The sequence below is a fragment of the Ranitomeya imitator genome, chromosome 5 (assembly GCF_032444005.1).
Source record: "Ranitomeya imitator isolate aRanImi1 chromosome 5, aRanImi1.pri, whole genome shotgun sequence".
NCBI classification, from domain to species: domain Eukaryota; kingdom Metazoa; phylum Chordata; class Amphibia; order Anura; family Dendrobatidae; genus Ranitomeya; species Ranitomeya imitator.
This window is the reverse complement of record NC_091286.1, coordinates 583,514,471-583,541,645: the sequence shown is the minus strand read 5'-3', so window position 1 is coordinate 583,541,645 and position 27,175 is coordinate 583,514,471. Positions and strand designations below refer to the sequence as shown.

The window sequence follows — 27,175 nt, the reverse complement described above, 5'->3', positions numbered from 1 at the left end:
TTTTTAATGGTGCGTGGCTAATAGTATATTAATGGTGGAGTACATATCTGTATTCAGGGGGAGACATAAGTATGTGTATAATGTATGTGACCTTATTATTTTCAGTTCTGTGAAGATCATCGTGACAAGATGAGTCGTGGCTGGGAGATGTCTACATGAAGGTCTGACCAGATGGAGAAGAAACAGGAGAAAGCGTCTTTAAGCAGGCGAGATGTCAGCAGTAAGTGCCTGGATGTAGATATTATTCTGTATCTGCACTGTGTGACATGGAGTGATAATGTTTTCTGAAAAATCCCTTATTCTATATTCTCACATTTGGGTGAAATGTCCGTGTGCTTCCAGGTTTTTTTTTTATCGGACAGCACACGTACTCAGAGAGTTTTATAGGTCCATTCACACATACATGAAAATCATGGCTCTGAGAATGAGATCCGCGAGTGTCAGAGAATGTTCTGTCCTGATCCGATTTTGAGGATCAGAATAGGACACGCTCAATGCATATGTAAAAGTCGTCAGCACACCGACACTGCACATGGCTACAGGAATGTAGCCTTATTATGTATAGCACAGTCCCTTAGTATATAGTGCACTCATTTATTATGTATAGCACAGTCCATTTGTATTTAGTGTACTCACTTATTATGTATAGCAGAGTCCCTTAGTATATAGTGTACTCACTTATTATGTCTAACACAGTCCCTTAGTGTACAGTGTACTCACTTATGTATAACACAGTCCTTAGTTACACAAAAAATGGGGGAAGATAACAGGTAGCCTATGACTACAGGTGTGTATATGTAATATGCCCCCTTCATTTTGTATGTATGCATATATTTAACATGAAAAAATCTCCTGATTTTCTTTGTATTCATAGAATAATCACTTCATACCAAACGACAGTATACCTCTACCACTCTGTGTATACATACATGTGTGTTGTGAATTCTGTTTTCGGGCTCCCTCCTGTGGTCATGAATGGTACTTCGGCTGGTTCTGTCCATGGACTTTCTCTGATGCCTGTGGGTGTTTCTGAGTTTCCTTCTACAGGTGACGAGGCTAATTCGTTAGTGGGCTGCTCTATTTAACTCCACTTGGATCCTTGTCCGATGCCAGCTGTCAATGTTGTAGCATTGGTCTAGTTCGCTCCTGGATCTTCCTGGTTACCTGTTTTCTCCAGCAGAAGCTAAGTTTCGCTTTGCTTTTTTCTTGTTTGTTATTTTTTCTGTCCAGCATGCTTATGTGAATTTTGCCTTGCTTGCTGGAAGCTCTGGGACGCAGAGGGGCGCCTCCACTCCGTTAGTCAGTGCGGAAGGTATATTTCCCTGCACTCTCTGTGTGGCTTTTTTAGGGTTTTGTGCTGACTGCAAAGTGACCTTTCCTATCTTCTGTCTGTTTAGTAAGTCGGGCCTCTCTTTGCTAAATCTATTTCATCTCTGTGTTTGTGATTTCAGCTTACTCACAGTCAATATATGTGGGGGGGCTGCCTTTTCCTTTGGGGAATTTTCTCTGAGGCAAGATAGGCTTATTTTTCCTATCTCTAGGGCTAGCTAGTTCTGAGGCTGTGACGAGGCGCCTAGGTCATGTTAGGAGCGCTCCACGGCTATTTCCAGTGTACGTGATAGGATTAGGGATTGCGGTCAGCAGAGGTTCCACTGTTATGTTTGCTAATGACAGGTGTTATGAAGGCAATCCAGAAACACAGTGTGCTTAGCGATCAGAGCGCACACAGTGATCTGACAAATACCCAAAAATACAAGAACGAGCTCTGAGACGTGGAAACTCTGTAGACTGCACACCTGATCCTATCCTAAACACAACTAAAAGCGGCTGTGGATTGCGCCTAACAACTACCTAGGCAACTTGGCACAGCCTAAGAAACTAGCTAGCCTGAAGATAGAAAAATAGGCCTGACTTGCCCCAGAGAAATTCCCCAAAGGAAAAGGCAGCCCCCCACATATAATGACTGTGAGTAAGATGAAAAGACAAAACGTAGGGATGAAATAGATTCAGCAAAGTGGGGCCCGATATTCTAGGACAGAGCGAGGACAGTAAAGCGAACTTTGCAGTCTACAAAAAACCCTAAAGCAAAACCACGCAAAGGGGGCAAAAAAAAACCCACCGTGCCGAACTAACGGCACGGCGGTACACCCTTTGCGTCTCAGAGCTTCCAGCAAAACAAAAGACAAGCTGGACAGAAAAAAAGCAACAAAAAAACAAAAAGCACTTAGCTACACAGAGCAGCAGGTCACAGGAACAATCAGGAGAAGCTCAGATCCAACACTGAAACATTGACAAGGAGCAAGGATAGCAGCATCAGGCGGAGTTAAGTAATGAAGCAGTTAACGAGCTCACCAGAACACCTGAGGGAGGAAGCTCAGAAGCTGCAGTACCACTTGTGACCACAGGAGTGAATTCAGCCACAGAACTCACAACAGTACCCCCCCCCTTGAGGAGGGGTCACCGAACCCTCACCAGAGCCCCCAGGCCGACCAGGATGAGCCACATGAAAGGCACGAACAAGATCGGAAGCATGAACATCAGAGGCAAAAACCCAGGAATTATCTTCCTGAGCATAACCCTTCCATTTAACCAGATACTGGAGTTTCCGTCTAGAAACACGAGAATCCAAAATCTTCTCCACAATATATTCCAATTCCCCCTCCACCAAAACCGGGGCAGGAGGCTCAACAGATGGAACCATAGGTGCCACGTATCTCCGCAACAACGACCTATGGAATACATTATGTATGGAAAAGGAGTCTGGGAGGGTCAAACGAAAAGACACAGGATTGAGAACCTCAGAAATCCTATACGGACCAATAAAACGAGGTTTAAATTTAGGAGAGGAAACCTTCATAGGAATATGACGAGAAGATAACCAAACCAGATCCCCAACACGAAGTCGGGGACCCACACGGCGTCTGCGATTAGCGAAAAGTTGAGCTTTCTCCTGGGACAAGATCAAATTGTCCACTACCTGAGTCCAGATCTGCTGCAACCTATCCACCACAGAATCCACACCAGGACAGTCCGAAGACTCAACCTGTCCTGAAGAGAAACGAGGATGGAACCCAGAATTGCAAAAAAATGGAGAAACCAAGGTAGCCGAGCTGGCCCGATTATTAAGGGCGAACTCAGCCAATGGCAAAAAGGACACCCAATCATCCTGGTCTGCAGAAACAAAACATCTCAGATATGTTTCCAAGGTCTGATTGGTTCGTTCGGTCTGGCCATTAGTCTGAGGATGGAAAGCCGAGGAAAAGGATAGGTCAATGCCCATCCTACCACAAAAGGCTCGCCAAAACCTTGAAACAAACTGGGAACCTCTGTCAGAAACAATATTCTCAGGAATGCCATGCAACCGAACCACATGCTGAAAGAACAAAGGTACCAAATCAGAGGAGGAAGGCAATTTAGCCAAGGGCACCAGATGGACCATTTTAGAAAAGCGATCACAGACCACCCAAATGACTGACATCTTTTGAGAAACGGGAAGGTCAGAAATGAAATCCATCGAAATATGTGTCCAAGGCCTCTTTGGGACCGGCAAGGGCAAAAGCAACCCACTGGCACGAGAACAGCAGGGCTTAGCCCTAGCACAAATCCCACAGGACTGCACAAAAGTACGTACATCCCGTGACAGAGCTGGCCACCAGAAGGATCTAGCCACTAACTCTCTGGTACCAAAGATTCCAGGATGACCAGCCAACACCGAACAATGAAGTTCAGAGATAAGTTTATTAGTCCACCTATCAGGGACGAACAGTTTCTCTGCTGGACAACGATCAGGTTTATTCGCCTGAAATTTTTGCAGCACCCGCCGCAAATCAGGGGAGATGGCAGATACAATTACTCCTTCCTTGAGGATACCCGCTGGCTCAGATAAACCCGGAGAGTCGGGCACAAAACTCCTAGACAGAGCATCCGCCTTCACATTTTTAGAGCCCGGAAGGTACGAAATCACAAAGTCGAAGCGGGCAAAAAATAACGACCAACGGGCCTGTCTAGGATTCAAGCGCTTGGCAGACTCGAGATAAGTCAAGTTCTTATGATCAGTCAATACCACCACGCGATGCTTAGCTCCTTCAAGCCAATGACGCCACTCCTCGAATGCCCACTTCATGGCCAGCAACTCTCGATTGCCCACATCATAATTACGCTCAGCGGGCGAAAACTTCCTGGAAAAGAAAGCACATGGTTTCATCACTGAGCAATCAGAACCTCTCTGTGACAAAACCGCCCCTGCTCCAATCTCAGAAGCATCAACCTCGACCTGGAACGGAAGAGAAACATCTGGCTGACACAACACAGGGGCAGAACAAAAACGACGCTTCAACTCCTGAAAAGCGTCCACAGCAGCAGAAGACCAATTAACCAAATCAGCACCCTTCTTGGTCAAATCGGTCAATGGTTTGGCAATGCTAGAAAAATTACAGATGAAGCGACGATAAAAATTAGCAAAGCCCAGGAACTTTTGCAGACTTTTCAGAGATGTCGGCTGAATCCAATCCTGGATGGCTTGGACCTTAACTGGATCCATCTCGATAGTAGAAGGGGTAAAGATGAACCCCAAAAATGAAACTTTCTGCACACCGAAGAGACACTTTGATCCCTTCACAAACAAAGAGTTAGCACGCAGGACCTGAAAAACCATTCTGACCTGCTTCACATGAGACTCCCAATCATCTGAGAAGATCAAAATGTCATCCAAGTAAACAATCAGGAATTTATCCAGATACTCACGGAAGATGTCATGCATAAAAGACTGAAACACAGATGGAGCATTGGCAAGTCCGAACGGCATCACTAGATACTCAAAATGACCCTCGGGCGTATTGAATGCAGTTTTCCATTCATCTCCTTGCCTGATTCTCACCAGATTATACGCACCACGAAGATCTATCTTAGTGAACCAACTAGCCCCCTTAATCCGAGCAAACAAGTCAGATAACAATGGCAAGGGATACTGAAATTTAACAGTGATCTTATTAAGAAGGCGGTAATCAATACACGGTCTCAGCGAACCATCCTTCTTGGCTACAAAGAAGAACCCTGCTCCCAGTGGTGATGACGATGGGCGAATATGTCCCTTCTCCAGGGATTCCTTCACATAACTGCGCATAGCGGCGTGTTCGGGCACGGATAAATTAAATAATCGACCTTTAGGGAATTTACTACCAGGAATCAAATTGATAGCACAATCACAATCCCTATGCGGAGGTAAAGCATCGGACTTTGGCTCTTCAAATACATCCTGATAATCAGACAAGAACTCTGGGACCTCAGAAGGGGTGGATGACGAAATCGACAAAAATGGAACATCACCATCTACCCCCTGACAACCCCAGCTGGATACCGACATGGAATTCCAATCCAATACTGGATTATGGGTTTGTAGCCATGGCAACCCCAACACGACCACATCATGCAGATTATGCAACACCAGAAAGCGAATAACTTCCTGATGTGCAGGAGCCATGCACATGGTCAGCTGGGCCCAGTATTGAGGTTTATTCTTGGCCAAAGGTGTAGCATCAATTCCTCTCAATGGAATAGGACACCGCAAAGGCTCCAAGAAAAACCCACAACGTTTAGCATAATCCAAATCCATCAGATTCAGGGCAGCGCCCGAATCCACAAACGCCATGACAGAAAACGACGACAAAGAGCATATCAAGGTAATGGACAGAAGGAATTTGGACTGTACAGTACCAATGACGGCAGAGCTAGCGGACCGCTTAGTGCGCTTAGGACAATCAGAAATAGCATGAGTGGAATCACCACAGTAGAAACACAGACCATTCAGACGTCTGTATTCCTGCCGTTCAACTCTAGTCATAGTCCTATCGCACTGCATAGGCTCAGGTTTAACCTCAGGCAGTACCGCCAAATGGTGCACAGATTTACGCTCGCGCAAGCGTCGACCGATCTGAATGGCCAAAGACAAAGACTCATTCAAACCAGCAGGCATAGGAAATCCCACCATTACATCCTTAAGAGCCTCAGAGAGACCCTTTCTGAACAAAGCTGCCAGCGCAGATTCATTCCACTGAGTGAGTACTGACCATTTCCTAAATTTCTGACAATATACTTCTATATCATCCTGACCCTGGCACAAAGCCAGCAAATTTTTCTCAGCCTGATCCACTGAATTAGGCTCATCGTACAGCAATCCGAGCGCCAGGAAAAACGCATCGACACTACTCAATGCAGGGTCTCCTGGCGCGAGAGAAAATGCCCAGTCTTGAGGGTCGCCGCGTAAAAAAGAAATAATAATCAAAACCTGTTGAATAGGATTACCAGAAGAATGAGGTTTCAAGGCCAGAAATAGCTTACAATTATTTTTGAAACTTAGAAACTTAGTTCTATCTCCAAAAAACAAATCAGGAATAGGAATTCTTGGTTCTAACATAGATTTCTGATCAATAGTATCTTGAATTTTTTGTACATTTATAGCGAGATTATCCATTGAAGAGCACAGACCCTGAATATCCATGTCCACACCTGTGTCCAGAATCACCCAAATGTCTAGGGGAAAAAAAAAAGTGAACACAGAGCAGAAAAAAAAAAAAATGATGTCAGAACTTTTTCTTTCCCTCTATTGAGAATCATTAGTTTGGCTCCTTGTACTGTTATGTTTGCTAATGACAGGTGTTATGAAGGCAATCCAGAAACACAGTGTGCTTAGCGATCAGAGCGCACACAGTGATCTGACAAATACCCAAAAATACAAGAACGAGCTCTGAGACGTGGAAACTCTGTAGACTGCACACCTGATCCTATCCTAAACACAACTAAAAGCGGCTGTGGATTGCGCCTAACAACTACCTAGGCAACTCGGCACAGCCTAAGAAACTAGCTAGCCTGAAGATAGAAAAATAGGCCTGACTTGCCCCAGAGAAATTCCCCAAAGGAAAAGGCAGCCCCCCACATATAATGACTGTGAGTAAGATGAAAAGACAAAACGTAGGGATGAAATAGATTCAGCAAAGTGGGGCCCGATATTCTAGGACAGAGCGAGGACAGTAAAGCGAACTTTGCAGTCTACAAAAAACCCTAAAGCAAAACTGTTGTGAATTCTGTGGCTGAATTCACTCCTGTGGTCACAAGTGGTACTGCAGCTTCTGAGCTTCCTCCCTCAGGTGTTCTGGTGAGCTCGTTAACTGCTTCATTACTTAACTCCGCCTAATGCTGCTATCCTTGCTCCTTGTCAATGTTTCAGTGTTGGATCTGAGCTTCTCCTGATTGTTCCTGTGACCTGCTGCTCTGTATAGCTAAGTGCTTTTTGCTTTTTTGTTGCTTTTTTTCTGTCCAGCTTGTCTTTTGTTTTGCTGGAAGCTCTGAGACGCAAAGGGTGTACCGCCGTGCCGTTAGTTCGGCACGGTGGTTTTTTTTTTGCCCCCTTTGCGTGGTTTTGCTTTAGGGTTTTTTGTAGACTGCAAAGTTCACTTTACTGTCCTCGCTCTGTCCTAGAATATCGGGCCCCACTTTGCTGAATCTATTTCATCCCTACGTTTTGTCTTTTCATCTTACTCACAGTCATTATATGTGGGGGGCTGCCTTTTCCTTTGGGGAATTTCTCTGGGGCAAGTCAGGCCTATTTTTCTATCTTCAGGCTAGCTAGTTTCTTAGGCTGTGCCGAGTTGCCTAGGTAGTTGTTAGGCGCAATCCACAGCCGCTTTTAGTTGTGTTTAGGATAGGATCAGGTGTGCAGTCTACAGAGTTTCCACGTCTCAGAGCTCGTTCTTGTATTTTTGGGTATTTGTCAGATCACTGTGTGCGCTCTGATCGCTAAGCACACTGTGTTTCTGGATTGCCTTCATAACACCTGTCATTAGCAAACATAACAGTACAAGGAGCCTAACTAATGATTCTCAATAGAGGGAAAGAAAAAGTTCTGACATCATTTTTTTTTTTTTTCTGCTCTGTGTTCACTTTTTTTTTTTCCCCTAGACATTTGGGTGATTCTGGACACAGGTGTGGACATGGATATTCAGGGTCTGTGCTCTTCAATGGATAATCTCGTTATAAATGTACAAAAAATTCAAGATACTATTGATCAGAAATCTATGTTAGAACCAAGAATTCCTATTCCTGATTTGTTTTTTGGAGATAGAACTAAGTTTCTAAGTTTCAAAAATAATTGTAAGCTATTTCTGGCCTTGAAACCTCATTCTTCTGGTAATCCTATTCAACAGGTTTTGATTATTATTTCTTTTTTGCGCAGCGACCCTCAAGACTGGGCATTTTCTCTTGCGCCAGGAGACCCTGCATTGAGTAGTGTCGATGCGTTTTTCCTGGCGCTCGGATTGCTGTACGATGAGCCTAATTCAGTGGATCAGGCTGAGAAAAATTTGCTGGCTTTGTGCCAGGGTCAGGATGATATAGAAGTATATTGTCAGAAATTTAGGAAATGGTCAGTACTCACTCAGTGGAATGAATCTGCGCTGGCAGCTTTGTTCAGAAAGGGTCTCTCTGAGGCTCTTAAGGATGTCATGGTGGGATTTCCTATGCCTGCTGGTTTGAATGAGTCTTTGTCTTTGGCCATTCAGATCGGTCGACGCTTGCGCGAGCGTAAATCTGTGCACCATTTGGCGGTACTGCCTGAGGTTAAACCTGAGCCTATGCAGTGCGATAGGACTATGACTAGAGTTGAACGGCAGGAATACAGACGTCTGAATGGTCTGTGTTTCTACTGTGGTGATTCCACTCATGCTATTTCTGATTGTCCTAAGCGCACTAAGCGGTCCGCTAGCTCTGCCGTCATTGGTACTGTACAGTCCAAATTCCTTCTGTCCATTACCTTGATATGCTCTTTGTCGTCGTTTTCTGTCATGGCGTTTGTGGATTCAGGCGCTGCCCTGAATCTGATGGATTTGGATTATGCTAAACGTTGTGGGTTTTTCTTGGAGCCTTTGCGGTGTCCTATTCCATTGAGAGGAATTGATGCTACACCTTTGGCCAAGAATAAACCTCAATACTGGGCCCAGCTGACCATGTGCATGGCTCCTGCACATCAGGAAGTTATTCGCTTTCTGGTGTTGCATAATCTGCATGATGTGGTCGTGTTGGGGTTGCCATGGCTACAAACCCATAATCCAGTATTGGATTGGAATTCCATGTCGGTATCCAGCTGGGGTTGTCAGGGGGTACATGGTGATGTTCCATTTTTGTCGATTTCGTCATCCACCCCTTCTGAGGTCCCAGAGTTCTTGTCTGATTATCAGGATGTATTTGAAGAGCCCAAGTCCGATGCTCTACCTCCGCATAGGGATTGTGATTGTGCTATCAATTTGATTCCTGGTAGTAAATTCCCTAAAGGTCGATTATTTAATTTATCCGTGCCCGAACACGCCGCTATGCGCAGTTATGTGAAGGAATCCCTGGAGAAGGGACATATTCGCCCATCGTCATCACCACTGGGAGCAGGGTTCTTCTTTGTAGCCAAGAAGGATGGTTCGCTGAGACCGTGTATTGATTACCGCCTTCTTAATAAGATCACTGTTAAATTTCAGTATCCCTTGCCATTGTTATCTGACTTGTTTGCTCGGATTAAGGGGGCTAGTTGGTTCACTAAGATAGATCTTCGTGGTGCGTATAATCTGGTGAGAATCAGGCAAGGAGATGAATGGAAAACTGCATTCAATACGCCCGAGGGTCATTTTGAGTATCTAGTGATGCCGTTCGGACTTGCCAATGCTCCATCTGTGTTTCAGTCTTTTATGCATGACATCTTCCGTGAGTATCTGGATAAATTCCTGATTGTTTACTTGGATGACATTTTGATCTTCTCAGATGATTGGGAGTCTCATGTGAAGCAGGTCAGAATGGTTTTTCAGGTCCTGCGTGCTAACTCTTTGTTTGTGAAGGGATCAAAGTGTCTCTTCGGTGTGCAGAAAGTTTCATTTTTGGGGTTCATCTTTACCCCTTCTACTATCGAGATGGATCCAGTTAAGGTCCAAGCCATCCAGGATTGGATTCAGCCGACATCTCTGAAAAGTCTGCAAAAGTTCCTGGGCTTTGCTAATTTTTATCGTCGCTTCATCTGTAATTTTTCTAGCATTGCCAAACCATTGACCGATTTGACCAAGAAGGGTGCTGATTTGGTTAATTGGTCTTCTGCTGCTGTGGAAGCTTTTCAGGAGTTGAAGCGTCGTTTTTGTTCTGCCCCTGTGTTGTGTCAGCCAGATGTTTCTCTTCCGTTCCAGGTCGAGGTTGATGCTTCTGAGATTGGAGCAGGGGCGGTTTTGTCACAGAGAGGTTCTGATTGCTCAGTGATGAAACCATGTGCTTTCTTTTCCAGGAAGTTTTCGCCCGCTGAACGTAATTATGATGTGGGCAATCGAGAGTTGCTGGCCATGAAGTGGGCATTCGAGGAGTGGCGTCATTGGCTTGAAGGAGCTAAGCATCGCGTGGTGGTATTGACTGATCATAAGAACTTGACTTATCTCGAGTCTGCCAAGCGCTTGAATCCTAGACAGGCCCGTTGGTCGTTATTTTTTGCCCGCTTCGACTTTGTGATTTCGTACCTTCCGGGCTTTAAAAATGTGAAGGCGGATGCTCTGTCTAGGAGTTTTGTGCCCGACTCTCCGGGTTTATCTGAGCCAGCGGGTATCCTCAAGGAAGGAGTCATTGTGTCTGCCATCTCCCCTGATTTGCGGCGGGTGCTGCAAAAATTTCAGGCGAATAAACCTGATCGTTGTCCAGCAGAGAAACTGTTCGTCCCTGATAGGTGGACTAATAAACTTATCTCTGAACTTCATTGTTCGGTGTTGGCTGGTCATCCTGGAATCTTTGGTACCAGAGAGTTAGTGGCTAGATCCTTCTGGTGGCCATCTCTGTCACGGGATGTACGTACTTTTGTGCAGTCCTGTGGGATTTGTGCTAGGGCTAAGCCCTGCTGTTCTCGTGCCAGTGGGTTGCTTTTGCCCTTGCCGGTCCCAAAGAGGCCTTGGACACATATTTCGATGGATTTCATTTCTGACCTTCCCGTTTCTCAAAAGATGTCAGTCATTTGGGTGGTCTGTGATCGCTTTTCTAAAATGGTCCATCTGGTGCCCTTGGCTAAATTGCCTTCCTCCTCTGATTTGGTACCTTTGTTCTTTCAGCATGTGGTTCGGTTGCATGGCATTCCTGAGAATATTGTTTCTGACAGAGGTTCCCAGTTTGTTTCTAGGTTTTGGCGAGCCTTTTGTGGTAGGATGGGCATTGACCTATCCTTTTCCTCGGCTTTCCATCCTCAGACTAATGGCCAGACCGAACGAACCAATCAGACCTTGGAAACATATCTGAGATGTTTTGTTTCTGCAGACCAGGATGATTGGGTGTCCTTTTTGCCGTTGGCTGAGTTCGCCCTTAATAATCGGGCCAGCTCGGCTACCTTGGTTTCTCCATTTTTTTGCAATTCTGGGTTCCATCCTCGTTTCTCTTCAGGACAGGTTGAGTCTTCGGACTGTCCTGGTGTGGATTCTGTGGTGGATAGGTTGCAGCAGATCTGGACTCAGGTAGTGGACAATTTGATCTTGTCCCAGGAGAAAGCTCAACTTTTCGCTAATCGCAGACGCCGTGTGGGTCCCCGACTTCGTGTTGGGGATCTGGTTTGGTTATCTTCTCGTCATATTCCTATGAAGGTTTCCTCTCCTAAATTTAAACCTCGTTTTATTGGTCCATATAGGATTTCTGAGGTTCTCAATCCTGTGTCTTTTCGTTTGACCCTCCCAGACTCCTTTTCCATACATAATGTATTCCATAGGTCGTTGTTGCGGAGATACGTGGTACCTATGGTTCCATCTGTTGAGCCTCCTGCCCCGGTTTTGGTGGAGGGGGAATTGGAGTATATTGTGGAGAAGATTTTGGATTCTCGTGTTTCTAGACGGAAACTCCAGTATCTGGTTAAATGGAAGGGTTATGCTCAGGAAGATAATTCCTGGGTTTTTGCCTCTGATGTTCATGCTTCCGATCTTGTTCGTGCCTTTCATGCGGCTCATCCTGGTCGGCCTGGGGGCTCTGGTGAGGGTTCGGTGACCCCTCCTCAAGCTGCAGTACCACTTGTGACCACAGGAGTGAATTCAGCCACAGAATTCACAACATTCCACTTCCCAGAGCTTGTCCTGTATTAATGTGCTATCAGGTCTTTTCTGGTGCTCTAACTACCAGATCCACTATTTGTTCTAACCACCAGATCATAACACATGTGTGTATATATATGATATTTAGTAGAATGTCACACATATATCTTATACCTTATAATTGGTATTTTGGCCTGACATTGGGAGTGTATTGCCATTTTATTTCTATTTTCATTTGGGACTTGCCATAGCCAAATTCTCTCCGTCTCCCTGGTATGTTTTACTGGATACTTAAGCATCATATTCAGCGCTTATCGCTTGATTATATTGATAACGCGCCCACTACCTGTACCCCACCAACGTGGGACTCATATGCTTTATTGTTTTGACTTGTTTATATAATTGTACAGCACACATGGGATTTGTTTTTATTTTAATTTTATATGTATCTTGTTTTTGTACAATTGCATGTTCACTCCGTGTATACTCACCATTGTTATATATTCATTTTCCAGCAAGGTTTGAAAAAGACCCAAGATAAGGGTCGAAACGTTACCTTTGCACCTTTGCCTTGCTCATTAGATCTGACTGCAGTGAATTTATTGCACTTTTTTTGTGATTAAAATAAATCTTTTTCTTTACTAAAGATATGATTTTTTGAGTGCGACTGTTTATCTTTATGATACAGGAGTGTATACACCTGAAACGCGTCAGCTACAAGGCCTCACCTTTTAATGTTTTAACTACGTTTGAATAAAGAATCCGTTTTATCCCTGGATGGTTGTGCCGGAATCTTTCTCCATTTTTCGTCTACCTTCCTATGATCACTAGTGGAAACGGCAACCTCAGGAGTAACTCCGAGCCAAATTTACAGCTACACATTCTCAGAGAGGTCAACTCCTTCATCCCTCTCCCTGCATCTCACCATGTCCTTAGTTACAGTTTCTTCTTTTATTACGTAAAACACCATCACTTATTGCGTACCAACCTCTCTAGTTATAAATATATAGAAAAATAGGGATTTTTGTGTGTACTCACCGTAAAATCCTTTTCTCAGAGCCACTCATTGGGGGACACAGGACCATGGGTTATGCTGCTGTCACTAGGAGGCTGACACTAAGCTGAGACAAAAAAGGGTTAGCTCCTCCCCTGCAGTATACACCCTCATGCTGGCTTCCAGAGACCCAGTTAAGTGCAAAAGCAGTAGGATAATGAGAACAATATATAAAAAAAACATTGGAACATAACATGTCAAACAACAGTCAAAGACTAAAAAAGATAACAAGCCGTAAGGCTATCAGGGTGGGTGCTGTGTCCCCCAATGAGTGGCTCGGAGAAAAGGATTTTACGGTGAGTACACACAAAAATCCCTATTTCTCCTTCGCCTCATTGGGGGACACAGGACCATGGGACGTCCCAAAGCAGTCCCTGGGAGGGAAACAATACAACCAAGTAACTCCGTGTACCATCAGACTACAAATGCGCAACGGCCGCCTGCAGGATACACCTGCCAAGGGCCGCGTCCGCAGAGGATTGGGTGTGAACATTGTAATGCTTTGTGAAGGTATGCAGGCTGGACCACGTTGCGGCCTTGCAAACCTGCTCCGCTGATGCCTGGTGCCGGATGGCCCAGGAAGCACCCATCGACCGAGTGGAGTGAGCTCTAATCCCCGCCGGGATAGGACTGCCCCTGACCCGATAGGATTCCTGGATAGCAGATCGGATCCATCTGGCTATAGTGGATTTTGACGCAGCCAAACCCTTTCTGTGACCCTCCGGGAGCACGAAAAGGGCGTCCGATTTTCTGAAGTGAGCCGTTCTGGAAATGTACCTCCTGAGGGCCCTTACCACGTCCAGAGTATGGAGAGCCTTCTCGACCCTATGTTTGGGCTGCGGACAAAAGGAGGGAAGAATGATGTCCTCGTTAAGGTGGAAAGAAGAGACCACCTTGGGAAGAAACGCCGGAGAAGGACGTAGGACTACCTTGTCCTGATGAAAGGCAAGGAAAGGTGCCCGGCAGGATAGAGCGGTGAGCTCTGAAACCCTTCTGATGGACGTCACCGCTACCAGGAAGGCGACCTTCCAAGAGAGGACAGAGAGCGGAACCTCTTGAAGGGGTTCGAACGGAGGTTCCTGGAGAACCCCCAGGACCAAGTTGAGATCCCAGGTCTCCAACGGCATCCTGTAGGGAGGAACAACATGGGAGACTCCCTGAATGAAAGTCTTGACCTGAAGGTTGGTGGCGATCCTACGCTGGAACAGCACGGATAAGGCTGATATCTGGCCATTAAGATAGCTCAGGGCCAAACCAGAATCCAGACCAGACTGAAGGAAATTCAGGATACAAGGGATGGAGAACCTGAGCGGAGGGTGCCCTCGGAGCCTGCACCAAGAGAAGAAGGTCTTCCAGACACGGTGGTAGATAGAGGCAGAAGACGCCTTGCGAGCACTTAGCATGGTGGGAATGACCTGCTGAGAGAAACCAGCGCGAGCTAGAATCCAGGTTTCAACAGCCACGCCGTTAAACGTAGGGCCCCTGAGCTCTGATGGTAGATCGGTCCTTGGCGAAGTAGGTCTGGGCGGTCTGGCAACCGCAAGGGGACGTCGGCTACGAGCTGGACGAGTTCCGCGTACCACGCGCGACGAGGCCAGTCTGGGGCGACCAGAATGACCGGAACTCCCTCCATCCTGATCTTTCAGATGACCTTCGGCAGTAAGGGAAGGGGAGGGAACACGTATGGGAGCTGAAAATGATGCCACGGAGAGATCAGCGCGTCCACTCCTATGGCCTGGGGATCCCGAGATCGAGCAATGAAGTTGTGGACTTTGGCGTTCCATCTGGACGCCATCAGATCCACGTCCGGGGTCCCCCAGCGAAGACAGATCTGGTGAAAAGCCTCTGGGTGAAGTTCCCACTCCCCCGAGGCAAGGCCCTGGCGGCTCAGGAAGTCCGCCGCCCAGTTCTCGACTCCCGGAATATGCACCGCCGAGATGATGGAGTGGTTGGTCTCGGCCCAACGAAGGATGAGGGAGACTTCCCTCATCGCCGCCCTGCTGCGGGTACCCCCCTGGTGGTTGATGTAAGCCACCGCCGTGACGTTGTCCGATTGGACTCTTATAGGGTGACCCGCGAGCAGAGCGTGGAAGTGACTCAGAGCAAGTCTGATAGCACGAATCTCCAGAATGTTGATGGGGAGACTGGATTCCCGAACAGTCCAACAGCCCTGGGCCGAGTGGTGAAGAAACACCGCCCCCCAGCCAAGAAGACTGGCGTCGGTGGTCACCACTAACCAGCGGATCGGAAGGAAGGACTTCCCCTGGAGAAGAGATGGTCCCAGGGTCCACCAAATGAGAGAATGTCTGACCCTTGGGGACAGAGGACAAGGGAGGTCGAGAGAAAAGAGACTCCTGTCCCAGTTGTCCAGCAGAGCCTGTTGCAAGGGGCGGAGATGGAGTTGAGCAAAGGGAACGGCTTCGATTGCCGCAACCATCTTCCCCAGGATCTTCATGGCGAACCGAATGGTTCGCGGGCGAGAATGGCAGAGTGAACGGACTCCCTGTTGGAGCGCTTGGACCTTGGACCGAGGAAGCAAAACCAGCCCCCTTGAGGTGTCCAGGATCATACCCAGAAAGGAGATCCGACGGGAAGGAACGGGAGATGACTTGTCCAAGTTGATCAGCCAGCCCAGGCGCGAAAGAGAATCCAGGGTAATGTGGACGCTTGACTCGCAGGCCTGAAAAGACGGGCCCTTTATGAGGAGATCGTCTAAGTAAGGTAGCACGACGACTCCTCGAGAGTGAAGAATGGCCATGACAGCCGCCATGACCTTGGTGAACACCCTGGGCGCCGTGGCGAGACCGAAGGGTAAGGCCGTGAACTGGAAGTGGTCCTCCCGAATGGCAAAGCGGAGGAACCTCTGATGAGGCGGGAAAATCGGGATGTGAAGATAGGCATCCTTGATGTCTATCGAGGCCAAGAATTCCCCTCTTTCCATGGAAGAGATGACTGATCTGAGCGATTCCATCCTGAAGTGCCGGACTCTCACGCACTTGTTCAGGAGCTTCAGATCCAAAATGGGACGCACTGTCCCGTCCTTCTTTGGCACGACGAAGAGGTTTGAGTAGAAGCCTCTGAACCTCTCGTGTTCCGGGACCGGCACGATGACCCCGCTCTGGCGGAGGGAGTGGATGGCGCAAAGAAGGGCGCGAGACTGAGCTCCCGAACTGGGAAGACGAGAGGGGAAGAACCGGGTTGGAGGGGGGGAGGAGAACTCTATCTTGTAGCCAGATGATACCAGATCCCTGACCCACTCGTCGTGAACGACGGAGAGCCAGGCTTGCTGAAAAAGGAGTAGACGACCGCCTACTCTGCTGGTATCGACTGGCGCCGTTCCCGAGTCATTGTGAAGGGAATCTGGGGGGTCTCGAACCTCTGGTTCTGGGCTGCCTCGGTTTCCCGCGCCAGGAAGGATTAGGTCTGAAGGATGGACGAGCGTCTCTGTCTGCGCGGGCGGAACGGTCCGATCTGGGAAGGCCGGAGGGATTGGACCGGGCAGAGCTGGTACGAAAGGGCCGAAAACGAAAATAAGGCTGGCGCTGGAAAGCCGCCTTGGGCCTCTGTTGGGGAAGAAACTTGCTCTTTCCCCCTGTGGCGTCGGAAATAAGCTGGTCAAGCTTTTCGCCGAAAAGACGCCCGCTTTGAAAAGGGAGAGAAATCAGGGATTTCTTAGAGGAAGAATCTGCGCGCCAATCTCTGAGCCAAAGGGCCCTTCGAATAGCGATGGCGTTGGAAGCCGCCGAAGCTGCGCAATTCGCCGCGTCGAGAGATGCGAACATAACATAATCACTGGCCATGGCTAGCTGCTTAGCCAGGTCCGCCATTTCAGAGGGGAGGTCCTGCTCATTAATGGATTTCGCTAGGGCATCCGCCCAGGAAACCATAGCCTTGGACACCCAAGCCGCGGCGAAGGAGGGAGACAGGGACGAGCCAGAGGCTTCGTACACAGAGCGAGCTAGAGAGTCTATCTGGCGTTCGGTGGGGCTCTTAATTGAAGCGCCCTCCGGAACTGAGAGAAGAGTCTTAGAGGCTAGGCGCGAGACCGGCGGATCTACAGTAGGGGGATCCGTCCAGTCTTTCACGAGATCAGCTGAGAAGGGATACTTGGAAACCAAGCCCTTCTTACCCGTGAAGTGCTTGTCTGGGCGCTCCCTGTGACGCCTGACTATATCCAGGAAGGCTGGATGAGAGGCAAAAAATTTGTGAGAACGCTTGGTTCTGGAAAAGGAGACCGCGTGTTCCGGTGCGGAATTAGAATCGTCATCCACCTTCAGTGCGTGATTGACTGCTACAATGAGGGAGTCAACCGTGGCTCTGAACTCCGGAGCCTCCGGGTCCAAAGATATCTCGGACTCATGTTCAGAGTCTTGAACGCTGCGAGCCCCCAAAGAGGGAGAACGAGAGGTGGAGCTGCCAGAGTCTGAATGGCGGGGTGAACACTCAGGAGAGGTAGTACGGGTCCGTTTTCTGGACGACCGTGCCTCCTTAAGAGGAGAGCGGCCCCTGCTGGCCGACGATTCCCCTGCTATGGAGGGATCTCTTAAAACCTGTAACAGATTGCCTCGTTCCCCGGGAGGATTTTGAATGGATTTGATGGCGTTAGCTAAAAAATCCACGGACTGTGAAAGCGAGGCGACCCACGGGGGGGGGCTAGGTACGCCAGGGTCGGTGGCGGTGGAGGGCTCCTGGGCACATGGGGCATCGCAGGCAGGGCAGAGGGGAGAGCTTTGGGGCCTGGGGAGTGGGGCCTGGCAGGTGGTACACGCAGAAAAAAAGGTTGTATGCACCTTAGAGGATTTTTTAGACCTTGACTGCGACATGATTCTAATGTAGAAAAAATTACAGGGTCTATATAGTGTAACCAAGTCTGAGAGGGCGGCGCTGCAGAGGGGAGCTAAGGAAGTCTCCTTACCCCAGTCCTGTGTCCCGCTATCCAGGAGAGACGAACTGCTGAGAATTTCTCTCTGAGAAGAGGAAGCCGGCTGCACGTGGCCACTGACACACCGGAGATGCGACAGGCAGGAGCTGCGGCGCTGAGGAGAGGGACCAAGATGGCCGCCAAGATCAGGGGAGAGATCTCGGCGGCTGCGAGAAGCGCCAGGAGCGGGGGGCGGCGTCGCTGTGACGCGTCGGAGTGGGCGGAGCTTAACGGCGGCGACCAGCGGCTAGGCCGAAGCCGGGGGCTAAATTTGCGGCCTCGGCCCGGCGCGCGGTCGCAAGCGCCGGAAAAAGACGAGGACACCGCCCAATGACGGAAACAGCCTGCAGATGGTGTCCCAGGGATGAGGAGCCCTCCTGACCGCTGGCGACCCCCCCCCAATCCCCCCACCTGGCACTTACCCTGATATGGAGGGGGGTGCCATGCAATAGGAACGGTGCAGGGGTTGGGAAGCCTCTATCCACCGGCCCCAGATGGGGGGTGGAGAGGAACCGTCCACCACCTGAGTCACAAGTCACATTGGTGATGCAGTGTGGTCTGCACGGACGCCACGGGGATAAAGCCACTGTACAGCCGAGGGTAGGACCTGGTGGACAGGGCAGATGTCCGGCAATAAAAAGGCCTGGCTGCAGAGGAGGATACTGGAGGTAAGAACACCAGTGCTCGTCTGTATAACAAAAGGGGAGATCGGGGCCCATTAGGGGAGAAACCGTCGCCCAAAAAAGGACAGCTCAGGCAGTGGCTCCCACGTCGCAGGAGAGGATACGGTGAGGTGAAACTCCCGTGCTCGCCTGTTGTTGATTCGGGGGAGATCGGACCTTAGAAGAGTCCGTCGCCCCCTTCGTCCGGAATAGATAAAAGAAAAAAGAAAAAAGAGAAAAAAGAGAAAAAAAACCATAGGGTTAAAAATCAGTGTGCCTCCTACGGACACTAAGCTTAAACTGGGTCTCTGGAAGCCAGCATGAGGGTGTATACTGCAGGGGAGGAGCTAACCCTTTTTTGTCTCAGCTTAGTGTCAGCCTCCTAGTGACAGCAGCATAACCCATGGTTCTGTGTCCCCCAATGAGGCGAAGGAGAAATAAGGCTAAAAGCCACAGCCAGCTCACCGACAGACCAAAGTAGCACGGAGATCTCGTCCAAACCAAGACGTGCAGCAATGGAAGATGAGGAAAAAGGTGTGTACTACAGCTCCTAACATCTTGAAATTCTTTATTAGTGCATATAAATATAGCGTGATTATAATCCTTGCTCAAAGGTGGATGCAGTTATGAGGATAGACAACACGTTTCGATCTATGCAATCTTAATCATGTCTAACAACATATGAACATTGCCAGTATTCATAGTACTAAGAAACCAATCACTGTGGGTTTCACAATCACATGACTGAAAAGTCGCAGGTCCTACTACATAACCATCTAAAAATAAAACTAAGTATAGATAAATAAAAATCATTCAACAATAATGATATAATATTTCGTTTTTCTTATTTAAACCTAACAGTGATCCTGTTTATAAAGTGTATATCCAATACGCCTCCCTGGTAAGGAGGCGTCTTTTGACATCCCCACCACGATTAGAGCATTTAACCAATTCTATGCCCTGAACAGCCATCGCTGCAATGTTACCTCCATGGCAAGTAGCAAAATGTCTGGCAACCATAGATACATTTCTATCACCACCATAAAAATTACTTGTGTCTCTTATGTGTTCAGAGATTCTCGTTTTGGATATACACTTTACAAACAAGATCACCGTTAGGTTTAAATAAGAAAAACTAAATATTATATCATTATTGTTGAATGATTTTTATTTATCTATACTTAGTTTTATTTTTAGATGGTTATGTAGTAGGACCTGCGACTTTTCAGTCATGTAATTGTGAAATCCACAGTGATTGGTTTCTTAGTACTATGAATACTGGCAATGTTCATATGTTGTTAGACATGATTAAGATCGCATAGATCGAAACGCGTTGTCTATCCTCATGACTGCATCCACCTTTGAGCAAGGATTTTAATCACTCTCTAGTTATATATGGTGCCGTACCTTATTATATAGTTTCCTCTACTGTTATGTACAGTGCTGTTTATTCTTGCTATTTTTGTTATTCACCGCCCCCTCTCCTTTTAAATATAAAATGACTGCTGTTGGGGCAGCCGGTGACCAGACGACAAAGTCCATTAGCTCCTGCATTAGAAAAGAAGCTTTCCCCTTCTCCATCAGCCATCATTGCATTATACATCTAACAAGACAGGATGGTATGCAATAGAGAACAGGGCTCTCTATAATCCAATATGTAAGGGACGGAGCATTACATAACAAGAGAGGGCACCGTGTAATAAGGGACGGCAATATACATAATAAAGGAGACTATGTAATATATACACATGTATGTGTGTGGCTATATATATATATATATATATATATATATATACACACACACACACACTACCGTTGAAAGGTTTAGGGTCAACTAGACAATTTTGGGTTTTCCATGAAAACTTACACTTTTATTAATCAAATGAGTTGCCAAATAAATTGAAAATCTAGTCCAGACGTTGACAAGGTTTGAAAAAAGGATTTTTTTTTTAAATAATAATTTTCTCCTTCAAACTTTTCTTTCGTCAAAGAATGCTCCCTTTGCAGCAATTACAGCATTGCAGACCTTTGGCATTCTAGCAGTTAATTTGCTGAGGTAATCTGGAGAAATTTCACCCCATGCATCCAGGAGCCACTGCCACAAGTTGGTTTGGCTTGATGGGCACTTTTTGCGTACCATATGGTCAGGCTGCTCCCACAACAGCTTAATGGGGTTGAGATCTGGTGGCTATGCTGGCCACTCCATTACAGATAGAATACCAGCTGCCTGCTTCTTCCCTAAATAGTTCTTGCATAATTTGGAGGTGTGCTTTGGGTCATTGTCCTGTTGTGGGATGAAATTGGCTCCAATGAAGTGCTGTCTACAGGGAATGGCATGGCGTTGCAAAATGGAGTGATAGCCTTCCTTATTCAAAATCCCTTTTACAAATCTCCCACTTTACCAGCACCAATGCAACCCCAGTCCATCACATTACCTCCACCATGCTTGACAGATGGCGTCAGGCACTCTTCCAGCATCTTTTCAGTTGTTCTGTGTCTCACAAATGTTCTTCTATGTGATCCAAACACATCAAACTTGGATTCGTCTGTCCATAACACTTTTTTCCAATCGTCCTCTGTCCAATGTCTGTGTTCTTTTGCCCATATTAATATTTTCCTTTTCTTAGCCAGTCTAAGATATGTATTTTTCTTTGCCACTCTGCCCTGAAGGCCAGCATCCTGCAGTCGCCTCTTCACTGACACTGGCATTTTGCGTGTACTATTTAATTAAGCTACCAGTTGAGGACCTGTGAGGCATCAATTTCTCAAACTACAGACTCTAATGTACTTGTCTTGTTGCTCAGTTGTGCAGCGAGGCCTCCCACTTCTCTTTCTACTCTGGTTAGAAACTGTTTGTGCTCTCCTCTGAAGGGAGTAGTACACACCGTTGTAGGAAATCTTCAGTTTCTTGGCAATTTCTCACATGGAATACCTTCATTTCTCTTTCAAATAGTATTTATTGAACATTTTGAATTTAACATTGCGTTTTGTAGATAATGATATGTTTCTGTTTCTAAGAACAAGAATAGACTGTCGAGTTTCACATGAAAGTTCTTTTATCCTGGTCATTTTGAGAGTTTAATGGAACCAACAAATGTAATGCTCCAGATTCTCAACTAGCTCAAAGGAAGGTCAGGTTTAGGCCATGTTCACACAGTGCGTTTTTTTCTGCGGAACCGCAGCGTTTTTGCCGCTGCGGTTCCGCAGCTGTTTTCCATGCAGGGTACAGTACAATGTACCCTATGGAAAACAGGAACCACTGTGCACACGATCCTGAAATTCAGAAAAAAAGCCGCGCTGAATAGCTGCGGGAAAAAAGAAGTACCATGTCACTTCTTTTTTCGGAGCCGCAGCGGTTCTGCACCCATAGACCTCCATTGTGAGGTCAAACCCGCAGTAAAACCCGCAGATCAAAAATATATCTGCGGGTTTTATTGCGGTTTGTGGTGCCGAACCGCTGCAGCAGGAAGTGCGGGGAAGCGGGCGGAAGTGCGTGGGCGGAGTGTGGCTGCCCCGATCCCACCCCCCCATGCTCCGATGCCCCCCCGTGCTCCGATGCCCCCCCCGTGCCCTAATCTCCCCCCCTTATACTTACCGGGACTCCCGGTGTCCGTCCGGCCGTCTTCTCCCTGGGCGCCGCCATCTTGCAATATGGCGGGCGCATGCGCAGTGCGCCCGCCGAATCTGCCGGCTGGCAGATTCGTTCCAAAGTACATTTTGATCACTGAGATATAACCTATCTCAGTGATCAAAATAAAAAAAATAGTAAATGACACCCCCCCCCTTTGTCACCCACATAGGTAGGGACAATAAAAAATTAAGAATTTTTTATTTTTTTTTCCACTAAGGTTAGAATAGGGGTAGGGTTAGGGGTAGGGTTAGGGGTAGGGTTAGGGTTAGGGGTAGGGTTAGGGTATTTTCAGCCATTTTAACCCTAAAAAACTTCCTAGAAAACACACAGACTCTGCATAGAAAACTGCATAAAAAAACGCATCAAAAAACGCATCAAAAAACGCACCAAAAAAAGGACCTGCGTTTTCTGCAAAGAGCTGCGGTTTTTAGTCCTGAAAAAAAGGATGGAAATCAGGAACGTGTGAACATACCCTTATAGGTTCTCTAATCAGCCAAACTGATAAATACTTACACAAGAGTTTTCAAGGGTAGTTTAACCATCCATTAGCCTTCTTACACGGTTAGCAAACACAAAGTATTTCTGAATCATTAAATGTTAGCTCCATTGGAAAAAAACTGTGCTTTTCTTTCAAAAATAAGGAAATTTCTATGTGACCCTAAACTTTTGAACGGTAGTGTATATATAGCTTTGTCGCCATAAAAGGAGGGGGGCCCAGACACGTTTTTTGCACAGGGGCCCCAAGCTTTCAGTGTGCACTTCTGGCACACTGCAGCATTATAGAATACTGTATATCAGCCCTGAATGGCGGTGGCCGTAACTTGTATCAGCCAAACCTGGTGATAGGTTCCCTTTAATGGCTTAAATAAAGTGATATGCTGACTGCCGGTTATATACCAGGTTACTATCTTAATTCACATAGTCTTTCAGTTATATTACTACCAATGATGGCCCTACACAGTTTGGTTCACTGTGGAAATAGTGTTCACTGGTTACTCTGTTGGCAGATATGCAACAGATACTGACCTTTTTGTGTGCAGGAGGAGTTTACACTTTTCTGACAGTAGATGGCGATGTTGTTACTGTTATATGCTTAGTTGAATGTAATGTATATACTTGTACTTTGGTTTCACTTTCTCTCTTTTAAAAGGTCATTTAAACTTCCTGTTATGCTGTATTAAGAAGCTGATGCATGTACCTCATGTTCTGAGTAGATAAAAGTTGAATTACCCCATATAATCTACTCTCACAAGTTTCTTCTGCGACCAAACTATGCAACAATACATTGAATACAAAGTTCTCTCTATATTACACCTCATTTTGTCTTTGCTCTAATTGTAAAAATGATTATAGAGGACTGCATGGCTGCATGGCTGCAGGATTACTAGTCGTCTAGTGATAATCTGCTGATAAAATTGTGATTTTATCAAAATTGCACTAAGCAGCCCAGTAAGACACACATTCCTGGAATCAGGATCTCTGTCTACATTTTGCTGCTCTCAGATTAAGTAGCCAAAGCTATGTCACAAATACCCTTTTAACATATTTTCCTGCACTATTTTTTTGTTTTAGCACATATTGTTATAAAATAACAAAGGGAAGTATATTCACCTTTTGTCAGGCCCATAGATCCAGAACAGAAATCTGAGGTGGACAGGAATAGTTCCAGAAGCAATAAATGAACCATCTGGATGTCAAAAGATGGTCACAGGACAACTACTGCCAACCATAGTCTTTAACGGTGTTATGACATCAGTTTAATTAATAGATTACTGAATGACAGTGAATCCATTTCAATTCAAGGTAATAGTCAAACAGCTCAAAGGAGGATGGACCTGTGATCAATAAAGTGTTGTGACCTTCATAACCCAGATCCCCCATGGGTCACATTAGGACGAGACCCAGTCGTGACACGATCAACAATGAGTTACACCCATTTGTCAATTTGGTTATGCATTGTAAGAAGGAATAATAGAGGAACAGTACAACATAAAGTTCAGAGACATGTCAGGAGAGCTGAACGGTTCTCTATAATTGGGTTGCACATGATGACAAGCTGATTCCAAGATGACCTGTAGTTGGCACTCTTATTGATAAGTTTTAACAGTTCAGTTCACATAAGGCAAATTGTAGAGGAAAAGGAGCATCAACTTGTAATCACTGAATATAATAGGCTGTCCATATAAAGCACAGATGTATCAGATCTTCCAGTGAACTTGTTGTAGCCATCCCAACCTGCCTACTAGACAAATGTCCTGAACAATTCCTCTTCACAAACTCTTTAAAGTGACTCTGTCAGTAGGATCAACCTTCCTGGGCCGTCTATATGGGCATGTAGGTCATAGGAAGCTGAACAAAATATTACCTTGATATCTGCCATCCGATTTTTTATTCCAGAGAAGTCCACATTATTTTTTATATGTAAATGAGATTTTCAGAACTATGGACAGGACACTGATTTCCCGGTGAGTCTGCCTCCAGAATTTTTTGTAAATAAAAGGGGTTACCCGTGTGAGATATGGCTTCTCTCTGCTCTCCTGATCTCGCTGCAGAGCTGTGTGTGATTTTACCTGACACATTTGCAGGATTATATCAGTGCTTCAGCTTCCTTCTCACAGGCAGACCAGGCTGTAATACAGCAGTGCTGTGAGAGCTACAGCAATTGTGTTTGTTATTAGATAAACTTCAGTTCTACTGTTCTGTGTTAGCTCCATGTCTCACAGTGGTAATTCCCCCTCTCAATATGGAGACATGTTCTCATGCAGATCAATGTTCGGCCCTCAGATCTTAAAAGCTCATTTAAGTATAAGTAATTGTGTATTTCTCTAGAATAAGACATTGGATGGCAAATATCAAGGTATCATTTTATTCAGATTCATATGACCTACATTCCCATATAGACAGTTTAGGAGGGTTGATCCTACTGACAGATTCCCTTTAAATAAAAGTTTAAAAGTTTCAACATGAAAAAGTGGAGTCTCTCCACCCTCCCTCCTCTTCACAGTGTTAAAACAGATTTATTAGGTTCACTTAGCTCCAATTGTTTAAATAGTTTAAGGGAATACTTCAGAAATGCATTGTTGAGTGCTGACCCGTCTGGTGGCAGATGCACTTTACTTAAAGTTTGCAAGTTCATCAGAATCATATGGTAGATTGGAGGCTCATCTAATGCCTGACATACTCTGTAGTTCCTCACCTGGGACTTCACATGTAGGAGGTGACTGGCCTGGTCCAGTCCTTGTGCCCTTTATCTCGTCACCATTCTTGGTAACACACCAACTGTATCCGGTGCTGCCGTGGGACTGCAGTGGACTAAAGTAGCCTTTTTCATCACAGTCCGGTACAAAGGCTCCTAATAAAGGTTCTGCTGCGCTGAGCACTTTATTACGTTCTTTTATGCAGAGCGTTTCACCTGATAAGACAAATATAGAAGAATTGGTGTTATTTTCTGTATATTCCTGACTATATTGTAGGATGACCTTCATACCATACTTTCATCAAATATTTCTCAGCCCATCAGAGCTGATGTAGTCCGAGCTTAGATCCACCTTCTTCTCTACCACTTCAGCACACAATAACAAGGAGCCCAACAATGATATTACACAATTATAGAGTCACAATGTATCAGTGATAAATCATAATAGTGACTCCGTGTAGTGTTATATCTGTAATCACTGCCTGTAATAACATCTATACACAGGGAGAGGATGGAAGAGTGAAGTAGATTCTTACCAGAAGCTTCACATGGATTTGGTGGTTTTCCAGGGAAAGTTCTGGAACAAAAAACCTCTTCCCCATATTCATCCACACACCAGGAGTAGACATGGGACTGCTGAGGTCGATAGTTGCCCTTTTCATCACATTCCGGCACAAAAACTGCTGGTGAAGGTTTAGCACTGAGCAGTTTGTGACGTTCCTTCAAGCAGGGAGGTTTGTTTGCTAAAAATGGATATATGATAACAAAGGTTTGATGAAGACTGAATTATACAAACACATTACTAGTATTGTACACCTTCATATTTATTGATAAGTATATGGTATCCTGTAATTATTACTTTAGGGAAGGAAGATCCTCAAATAATGAAAATTAAAAAAAAAATCAAATGACTGATAAGGCTGTAATTTCATTTTTGTGCGATTTTTTTTGTACAATATAAGATTTAATACAGAGGTGTATAACCTGTGTGCACTGCTGCTCCATTGTACTCTTTGTGTATGTAGGAGCAATGCTTTATATGGAATCCACCAGGAAAGCTCAGGAGACAAACAAAGGTACAGTGGAGGAGTCCAAATATCAATTTCCTTTAAAATGGTTACACTCAACGATTGTTGTACAATGAAGAGTTAAGTTAAATGTTGATGCTGGCAAGGGATAACAAGAAAAGACCATCGTCTCAGATTTGACACTCCACTTCAAACTCAGGAATCAGCATTCAGACTCCTTCAGTTGTGACAACTTCTTGCCCTTGCAAGAAGTCTAATCTTTGATCCCAGAGTGGATGCACTTTTCAGTCACAGAAATAAGCCTCTTTGCTCCCCCCGTGGTGGAAAACTCACCTTCGCTGCCTGTAACGGCAGTACTCTCATGAAGGTGAGCTTATTTTCTTAGCCTGGAGCAAAATACAATGACTGAAGCTTTGGCTGACACTTTTTTTTTCATACTTTCCTGTGTCTCTAAAGCCCCCTCATCCCTACCTACTAGCTATCTATGATGCAGTGATTTTTCTGCTGCGCTGCACAGCTTTCTTTTTTTTCTGCCAGTCTGTGCCATTTGCTTATGTCTCACCTTTTTTGGTAGGACAAGTAACCTTGCATGCCATTGTCATGACAGACGTGCAA

General features: G+C 46.0%; 1 protein-coding gene across 1 annotated transcript in view; it reads right to left on the bottom strand.

Moving 5' to 3' along the window:
• The window catches only part of LOC138638528 (saxiphilin-like), a 194,266-nt gene that overhangs the window by 126,832 nt on the left and 40,259 nt on the right, over nucleotides 1–27,175 (bottom strand). Inside the window, exons 5-6 of the mRNA XM_069727906.1 lie at nucleotides 26,069–26,275; nucleotides 25,533–25,748 (exon numbers count right to left, since the gene is read on the bottom strand). Coding sequence (XP_069584007.1) covers nucleotides 25,533–25,748; nucleotides 26,069–26,275 — 423 coding nt within the window. The remainder of the gene's footprint in view (nucleotides 1–25,532; nucleotides 25,749–26,068; nucleotides 26,276–27,175) is intronic.